Source organism: Geosmithia morbida (assembly GCF_012550715.1).
Source record: "Geosmithia morbida isolate 1262 chromosome Unknown scaffold_3, whole genome shotgun sequence".
NCBI lineage: Eukaryota > Fungi > Ascomycota > Sordariomycetes > Hypocreales > Bionectriaceae > Geosmithia > Geosmithia morbida.
Window position 1 is genome coordinate 62376 of NW_023336190.1, and position 8706 is coordinate 71081.

The 8706-nt window shown below is 57.1% G+C and overlaps 3 protein-coding genes across 3 annotated transcripts; all 3 read right to left on the reverse strand.

Moving 5' to 3' along the window:
- Positions 1-1088: 1088 nt before the first annotated feature.
- On the reverse strand, positions 1089-2266 carry GMORB2_4964 (Nucleoside-diphosphate-sugar epimerase; the record flags this gene model as incomplete). The annotated part of the gene is made up of 2 exons (XM_035466938.1): positions 1089-2051; positions 2195-2266. 2 exons carry the CDS (start codon positions 2264-2266, stop codon positions 1089-1091), a joined length of 1035 nt encoding a protein of 344 aa, XP_035322950.1.
- A 473-nt stretch (positions 2267-2739) lies between these two features.
- GMORB2_4965 (primary-amine oxidase) lies at positions 2740-5208 on the reverse strand (the record flags this gene model as incomplete). The annotated part of the gene is made up of 2 exons (XM_035466939.1): positions 2740-4015; positions 4058-5208. The coding sequence occupies 2 exons, from the start codon at positions 5206-5208 to the stop codon at positions 2740-2742; spliced, it is 2427 nt and encodes an 808-aa protein (XP_035322951.1).
- Positions 5209-6081: 873 nt separating this feature from the next.
- GMORB2_4966 (Ca2+:H+ antiporter) lies at positions 6082-8474 on the reverse strand (the record flags this gene model as incomplete). The annotated part of the gene is made up of 4 exons (XM_035466940.1): positions 6082-7221; positions 7308-7545; positions 7661-8033; positions 8309-8474. The coding sequence occupies 4 exons, from the start codon at positions 8472-8474 to the stop codon at positions 6082-6084; spliced, it is 1917 nt and encodes a 638-aa protein (XP_035322952.1).
- Positions 8475-8706: the final 232 nt, after the last annotated feature.

Genomic DNA, 8706 nt, shown 5'->3' on the forward strand with positions numbered 1-8706 from the left:
CCCCCCCGTTCCCAGTCGTCGTGTCTCTTGGCCCAAGAGTTCTAGTCCCATGACCACCAACGTCATGTTGCGACAGCGAGAGGAAGAGAGTCCGCTACCGACGTCCCTGTCGAGCCGATGCAATACATCGTCGAGATCGATGAATAGCATATCATCCATATATTCCTTTGCTCGTCGTGATAGGTCCGTGCCTTTTCGTATCTAATATGCCCGCGTCTATTCGTCGCAATACGCCCGTATCGTGCATATGTCCCGTCCTTGTGGGGAAGACAATCTTCCAACCGGCCGCCTTCCCTTGCTCCCTACTCCCGCCTCCGATGCCGACAGGAATGGCTAGTCCCGCCGCCTTTATTCCTGAACGGGTATTCCACGGCGACGACTGCTAAGACTGTAATTCCGTACGGATACATATCCGTGTTTAGTATCCGTGCAGGTACCTCGGGCCAGTCGCGCTCCAAGAAATCCTACCGGGGTTCGCTCCATCGTCGATCGTCAACCTCAATATTCCCTCCATACCGTTGCGCCGTTCGCTAGGATGGTGAGTATCGAGCGTCGAGCGTGTTCGTTCCTCCGTGATAGGAGGGGAATCAGATCCGCACTTCGAGTCCGTCGACATCATTCTGTGACATCATGGTCTGGGCAGAACGACTGCTCGTTTCTTTTCCCTCTCTGTCTCTTTAATGTCACGGACGGGCATCGAGGCCGCCACGGTTGATCGATAGAGATGCCTAGGCCTAAAATCCTGGCACAACTTCTCGGCTATTATGACTAGAGAGAGGTACTCCGTATCGCCTATCACCCATCAGATACTTCCCTCTTCTGCTCGCTAACTCTCCCACCCCTCTCCGCCTTCTTTTTTTTTTTTCACCCTCTACTTTCCCGTCTCACACAAGGCAAGGTCAGGTACGAACACCTTCAACGACGGCGATGCAGATGTCAACGACGCATCGATCAACTGAATAAACTTGTGCATACAGCACGCTTGTTCCATCGGGACCATACTAAGGACCCCCCCCTATCATCTCTCTCCATCTGCCTATGTGACGCCGTCCCGCCCCGGTACGCCACGACCTCCTCACCACCCGTCACTACAAGAGTCCAGCCCCTTTGAAGACACTGGCCTTGTACCCAGACTTGAGCAGAGCAAGTGCGGACCTGGTGGCGTCGTCAATGTCCTCATCCTTCAAGCCGATGGCCTCGTTGTCGTCCTTGTACTGTCCGTCACCGTTGGGGTAGAAGGCGCGGGTGTACGCGGCGCCTATCATTGCGCGGACGAGGTTGGGGCCCTCTTCTCCCATGAGGGCAAGCCTCTTCTGGTACCTCTCGTGCGTGGGCTCGTGCGTGATCTTCCAGTCGGCATCGGTGGTTCCCAGCACGCGGTTGAGGCTGTCGAGCATGTCGCGCTGGGAGACGACGAAGCTCGAGATGCGCAGCGGCCTGTCGGCCCACCGCGACACCGTCGGGCCTCCGTCGCTCTCGTCAGCTGGCAGCTCCGGCAGGCTGAGGTAGGCGGCCACGGCGCGCCCGCACTGCTCCCACGTGGACGAGTTGATTGCCGTCTTGCCGTCGTCCAGGAACGTCACCGTCCTGTCGTCGATGTCGATGCCGAACCAGCTCTCGCCCAGCGCCAGCGAGTGCTCATACCAGAAAGAGCACACCAGCGCTACCCACCTCGACACGCCCTGGTCCTCGACCTCCTTGATCTGCGCCCGCACGCCGACCCCTAAGAGGGCTTCCTCGGCAAACTTGTCGTCGCTGAAGTCGATCCCGAACCCGTTGGGCATCACGTACGGCACGCCCGCCTTGGCTGCCGCCGCGATCACCTTGGCGGCCGTGTCGGCCGCCGGACCGAACACGCTGAGCGTCAGGATGAGAAACTGCTGGCCCTGCAGAGCAGACACGATCGACTCCGGATCGCCGTAGTCGATGTACACCTTCGTCGTGCCCGAGGGGATCTCGTTCTTGCTCTCTCTGCGGGTGAGTGCCGTCACCTTATGCTTGCCGGTGGCCACCAGAGCCCGCGTCAGGTGGCTGCCGATATGGCCTCCGGCCTAAGAATGCCCCTGTCAGTGAGCAGCTCTTGACGAGCCGTCGGAATCTCCCGTATGTGAACAACAGCAAAAGAGCCCCTCGGCAGGCAGAGACCCAGCAGGCTCACGTCACCGATACAAGTATATATGTCGTATGCACTTACGCCGATGATGGCGACCCTCTCGATGCGGTTGGTAAAGCCCGCAGGCTGATCCTTGGCGTACTTGCCGGCCATGCTTGCACTCTTCGGTATGATTTAGCAATGTCCGGGATCGAAGACGGGTTAATGTTGTGTATTGTAGCAACTGGAGTTCCACTCTTCAAGGACATGGGCCGTTCGTCTTCATTTTCCAAAGATGTAGCTTGCAGTATTTATATCCATTCCATTCCCACGTTTCAATGCTCCTCGTTTCCCGGAGTTCGGCCTTTAACGGGTCATTGATAGGGTGGACCCTGTGTGCCTCCGCAAAAGCCCGATGTTGAGGCCGGTATATCCGCATTTATCAACATCCGCGACTTCGCTCCTCGATCGAGCTTGATAGAAATCCTCCGTAAACCCCGAAACCTCACGTGCAGTAGAAGCAATAGCCCAACCCGTGGAGTCATACTATTCCTCCTCCCCAGGGCATGCGTCCATCACGACATTGACCGGGCGCGTCGCATGATTTAATCACCCCATCGTAGAGGTCAACGATATGACATATCGTATCACTCGCTTACCTGGAGACGTGGCACCTCAGGCTCCTCAAGCCTGAAGTTCAATGACGGTAGCTCCACACCGTAATCCTCCGTGTCGAGGGTGTCCGACTCCGTGTCCGGGAGGTACCACCGCCTATTCTTCAGATCCCCGTCCTGAGCACGATCGAAGAAGTTCTGCGGAACGAGGCTGATGCTGCTGACGGCCTCGGTGAAGAGCGTCACCGGGATGTCCTCGGCCCTGGTGAAGTGGTGCATGCCGAGGTTGAACCAGACGACAAGGTCCTCGCCATCGACGGTCTCGTCGTCAAAGAACTTTGCAAAGTCGTGGTGCGGCCTCCCGGGAAGATGCGCATTGTAGATGCTGTTGGCGAACTGCTCCGTGTCGTGCTGGCGGGTCACGGCCAGGTTCGACTTCATGAAGGCGGTGTTGTGGCGGGACCAGGGGGAGTTGGTCGTGCTGAGACGGATATCGGACATGCCGGGAGCGATGCGGTAGCCGCGCTTCTCGCCCCAGACGTTGGTCTTGTTGCTGTTGATGACGGAGTACATGGTCTGGTCGTTGGCTCCCCAGTTGAACTGCTGTTCCCTGTCGAACAAGCTCTTCTCGAGCTGGATCTGCTCGAAGATTCCGACTTCTGGAAACCAGGGCTGTTCCTGTTCGACGACCTTGAGCTCCGTCTTCTCGAGGCTGTTGTTGGAATCGACCAGGTCGAAATCGGCCTTGAACGTCATGACGTGATCGTGGATGGAGCCCTGGGTAGCCCTCTGGATACGGGGGCCGAACCTTCCCTGGTCCTTGTAGTAGGGCGAAGATTGCAGGTAGCCGGACGCTCGGACGGAGATGTGGATGGCGCCGTCCTGGGCGAAGTCGTAGGTGAAGATGTAGTCGTAGTTTCCGATGGTGGCAATGTACCGCAAGGAGAGCGCGGAGCTCTTGACGACGCCCAGGCTCTCAAACCCCCACCCATTGTGTTCCCCAGCGTCATGCCTCGACAACGGGTGGCCGGAGTCGTGCTCGAAGATGCACAGGGCCCTGGGGATGGTGAAGGTGCGGTTCGTCGCAAAGTGGGAGATGTTCCAGAAGGTGCTTCCAAAGGGACAGTCGAATCCCTCGATGAGCGGCGAGGCAGCGGCGCCCATGCTGAAGGAGGTGTCCTGGAACACCGTGGACCCAGCCTTGGGCTGGAAGCCCCCGTACTGAGACGCGGCCTCTTGCATGGACAGCTCGTACAGGATGCTCTCCCCCTTGAACCGGACGTCATAGAACATGAGTCCGAGGTTCTTGCTGAACGTTGTGTAGAACGACCAGCCCATGTACTCGACGTACCTCTGATCGGGATCGAGCATGTATCGCTTGCCGCCGACCTCGAGACTCTGCGGGGCAGGCCGGCTCTCCAGAGGCCTCTCACCAAGCTCGGGCTGATACTTGACGCGAGCCCAATCGTAGTCCTGGTGTTGCTCGAATTCCTGCTCTAGCTCTCCAGCCTCATAGGCATCCCTGAGCTCATCTGCGGTGGCGAAGAAGCGCTCCTTCGTAACGAAGCCCCTCAATCTCCACTCTTCATAGTCAATGGCGCTTGCGTCGACGAGCGTGTAGAAGTCGATGGGGAGTAGGTAGTGGGCTGTGCCGGGGAAGTGGAAGGCGACGTTGACGTGAGCCTCGGAGCCGTTGTATGAGAAGGGAGTGGGAAAGTCCGTATCGATCGTGGACCTCTCGTCACCTGGGCCATAGTAAGCCGCTCCTTGAAAGAGGTCGGACGTGATGTCAGCTATCGCTCCCATGTGGTACCCCACGAGCTTGCCAATAGCGGTGGATCTGATCGGGTCCATCGGCCGGGCGTTGTAAGGGACTGCGCCGCCCATGCCTCCGTTATAGATGTAATCGAGCGGCACAATGTCGGTGTCGTCGCTGACCGGCAGCGGCCCGACCATATATTCCTGGGCCACGGGTTCGTCCTTTCCTCCCTCAAAGATCATGACCCTAGCCCAGGGCTTGGGTCTGGGGCCGATTCCATCCAGGAATAGGACAACGTCCGACTTATTCAGAGGCAGCGTATCAATCGAGTAGACCTTATTGTCGCCGATCTCGGCCTCGCCTGGTTCTGTGAGGTTCAGGCCCCTGGCGGGATCGTGAAGCCAGTTCCAGACCGCGACGTTATCATCGGAGGTGATTGGGGCCCAGACGTTGAGCTTTGGCGCAGTGATGGTGACCGCCGGCTCATACAGGATAGATCTTCTAGGACCAAATTGATTGACGAACCGGAATACCGGACCGCCCCCAGAAGTGATGACGCCGACATGTTGGAACACGTCGAGGAGCGCGAACTTTATGATGAGCACTGCGAATATAGTGTAGCAGAGCTTCAGACGGGTTCGCAGAGAAGCATTTTCGGTAGTGGGATCAGCGCCCAAGGGATTCGAGCTTGGTATGACACCGGCTGTTTTTGACGGTGCCGCGCGGGTGGGCGAGTCTGGCATCATGGGAGAGGGCAAGGGCTATAGTCTATATATATGAGCGAAGACTCTTATCAAAGATGTCAGTATACTAGGAATGAGGCCAGAGAAATGAGACTTTAGTCCTGAAGATGCTTATCAAGTGTCGGATGAAGCTAGAGACTCTTCTTATATGTAGGCTCAACGTATCAAGCACTCGGCCGTGGGCTCCATCAGATGGATGGCAATCTGACCAAAGACAAGCCAGGGAACGCTTATCTGGTTCTTACGTAGCATTGCAGCGGATCGGCCGCGAAGACGAAGCAGACAGTTACGTCGGGTGTTGGCCCAGCAGATACGTGCATGATAAGGCCCGAAAGAGCATTTGCGTGTACTGTATCATTCTGCAGTCTATCTGTAGATGATCCGGTACAGAGATGCTGAGCTCGACCAAAATCCTACTGACGAGTGTAGAATAAGGCAAAAAGGAGTGGAAAAGAAAAAGACGGCAACTTACATGCATATGGATTGCGCGCCTGCGAGCCAAGACAGATGAAGAGAAGAGCGTGAGAGGATGTGACGATGCTATGGAAACCGTAGTGAAAATAAGGATAAAATTGGTATAATTTGAAACTGTGAGCAAGGCTCAGAAGAGAAAAAAAAGAAGAAAAAAAGAAGAAAAACCCTTCCTTAGAATGCATGCGATGCTTGAGACACCCCTTTCCTGTGTATATATATATCTCATTCCCTTGAGTCCCGGGGCATGGCCCTGTGCTACGCCTTGTTTATCCGCCATGATTAGAAAAGACGACACGTCTCAGTGGTGTCATAAAGGTGCGAGGAAGGCTCCGATGCTTGAGTGACTGTTAGCTAGTTCCATCCGGTCTTGCCGTCTTCCGGTTTCGGGGAGATTGCCACTCACCATATGATGGCATAGCATGCACAAACCAGGCCTCCTCTCAGAGCGTTGGATGTCGAGTCGCCACCGTTATCGCTGAGGATGATGATGTTGACCAGCAGCACGGTGCCGATCAGGATGGCCATCTCGAACAAGTTGAAGGTGAGGTACAGGTCGCGGTCCATGATCCACCCGGCCAGCACGGTGAGCGGCGCAACAGCCAGGGCGATCTGTATGGAGGACCCGACCGAGACGGCAATGGCAAGGTCCAGCTTCTCGCGGACGGCCACCGAGACGACCGTGACATATTCGGCCATGTTCCCGACGATGGGCAGGATGATGAGACCGATCATGGCCTCGGACAGGTGGCCCTGGTGGGTGATCTCGTCAATGGTCGACACCAGGAACTCGGCATTCATCGACATCAGGGCCGAGCTGACTATCAGCACAAGCACAGACGACACCCTCTCGGCCGTCGTGTTCCGCCTCACCCTCGGGGGCAGAGAAGCGAGCGACGGCCTGATGTCGTCCATGCTGCTCCTCATGGCGCGCATGGTGGGCAGGCCGGACCGCATGAAGGCCATCCTGGCCTGGGGGTCCACGGCCGAGTTGCGGCCGAGATAGGCGGGCCCGGAGCTCAGGGACAGCGAGGCCCGCGAGGTATTCCGCGAGGCGCCGGCCCCCTGAGACCCCACCATGCCCCGGCGATACGCCGAGGCCATGTTTCTCGGGCCGTGCATGTCCTGCCGTCCGCCGGTGTCGGATGATTCGTCCATGGTGAACTCGTCGTTGCTCCAATCGGGGTCGCTCGGCTGGCTCCTCGGCTGGTGGTGCCTGCGGTGAGGCTCGTGCTCTTCCTCCTCGTCTTCGTCTCCGGCAAATTTGATGGTGCGAGGGGGGGGAAGCAGCGGGGAGACGAGGTGCTCTTCCTGGATCGGCGTCGGCGGCTGGACAACGGTCTGGACGACAGGCGTCCTTCGGTGGGCCTCGGCATCGTCCGACTGTGGGCCAGATGCACTGTGGCGTGACCCCGAGGACTTGAGCTCGTGGATGAGGTACAGGACGTAGATGAAGAGCACGGCGCACGAGGTGATCCGGCTCATCATCAGCGTGGCGTCGTCGGCCTGCGGTGCGTCTTGGAATGTGTAGCGAAATGTAGTCTGCTGCCGTCAGCCCCAAGACCATCAAGTGCATCTGCATGGGCCGGGTGTGTGTGTGTGTGGGGGGGGGGGGGGGGGAAGCGTACCGGCATGATGAAGACAAAGACCGACACGAAGAGAAGGCTGCCCAGCAATGGGGTGCCTGATGCGTTGTAGGAATTGTCGGCGCCGTTCAGGCTGCAGGCAAGGAGCGCCGAGCCGAGGATGAGGAGGATGTTGACGAGGATAGATCCCAGGATGGACGATTCAACAACGCGGGTCTGGCCGTTGGCCAAGGCGATGCTAGGAGTATCGGTAAGCGACTGCGGAGCGTCGACACGAGGTCTAGCAGTGGTATTCTAGCCGTTGCACATACATGCTGCGGAGTCGGGTATCAGTATACGCAATACGCCTGAGAGTCAAGAGAAGGAGAGAACACGGATCGTGACGGAGGTCTCACAATAGAATCAACTCCACCAGGTTTCCCAGGCTGACGTTGAGGAGAGCTCCGACGGTCTCGCCGGCCTCGGCGGCAATCCTCTCGGTCGCATCGGTAAGGAGAACGGAGAGTGGGATGATGGCGATGGAGTTTGTGGTGAATATCGCCAACGGAGGCAAGTCGGTCAAGGAAGCGGCCGCACCGATGGGGACAAAGACCAGCAGGAGGTTCAGTTTGGAGGCGAACAGAATGTCTCGGATAGGGCCGAACATTCCCGTCGTCCTCACAGTCTCGGACTTGTGATCATCTTCACTGGTCACGCTCTGGTAGCTGTCTAGGTTGAATGATGGTGGCTTAAATTGCCCAAATGCATTTGAAAGTCGAGAGTAGCAGTCTAGGTTGCAGGTTGGGAGGATGGATCGTCATCGCGTTTAGCCAACTTTCATTCTTCCTTTCTTCTTCTTCTTCTCTCTCTCTCTCTCGCTTTCTCTCTCTCTCTCTCTCTCTCTCTCTCTCTCTCTCTCTCATCTCCTCCCTAGGAAAAGGGGGGAGCGAGGAGGAGGAAGGGAGCGAAGGTTGAACGGACAGAAGCTGTGCTTGTTCGGTCGATCGGAATCGTTGTAAGGGGGAGGGGGGAGAGAGAAGATGGGAAAATGCGAAAACACTCACTTCGCCATCCTCGGCGGCTCAGACTACCCTGTCTGGTCGCACCTCCTCTCCAGTCCTCGGCGAGGTAATCGTCTCCCGGTTCGTCTGGGATACCTTCGGATCCATCGTCAAAGGAATCAGGATTGTGAGATTCATCTGCAGTGCCATGCCGTCGGCCTGCATCCATACTTTGGGGGGGGGGGGAGCCGAATATTGTTGATCAGGAGCAGTTCAGTAGGGGAGAGGAACGCGTGAGAGGAGAGGGAAAAGGGTCAGGAACACGAGATATTGAGATTTATTTTAAATACGGTCGGTCGGTATCTGAAGCATCTGGGCAGAACGTTGGTAAGCCTATACTGCATCTGGCGCTGGGATCCATTCTTGTTATTTACACGATTGTGTCGTGCACGAAGAAGGGG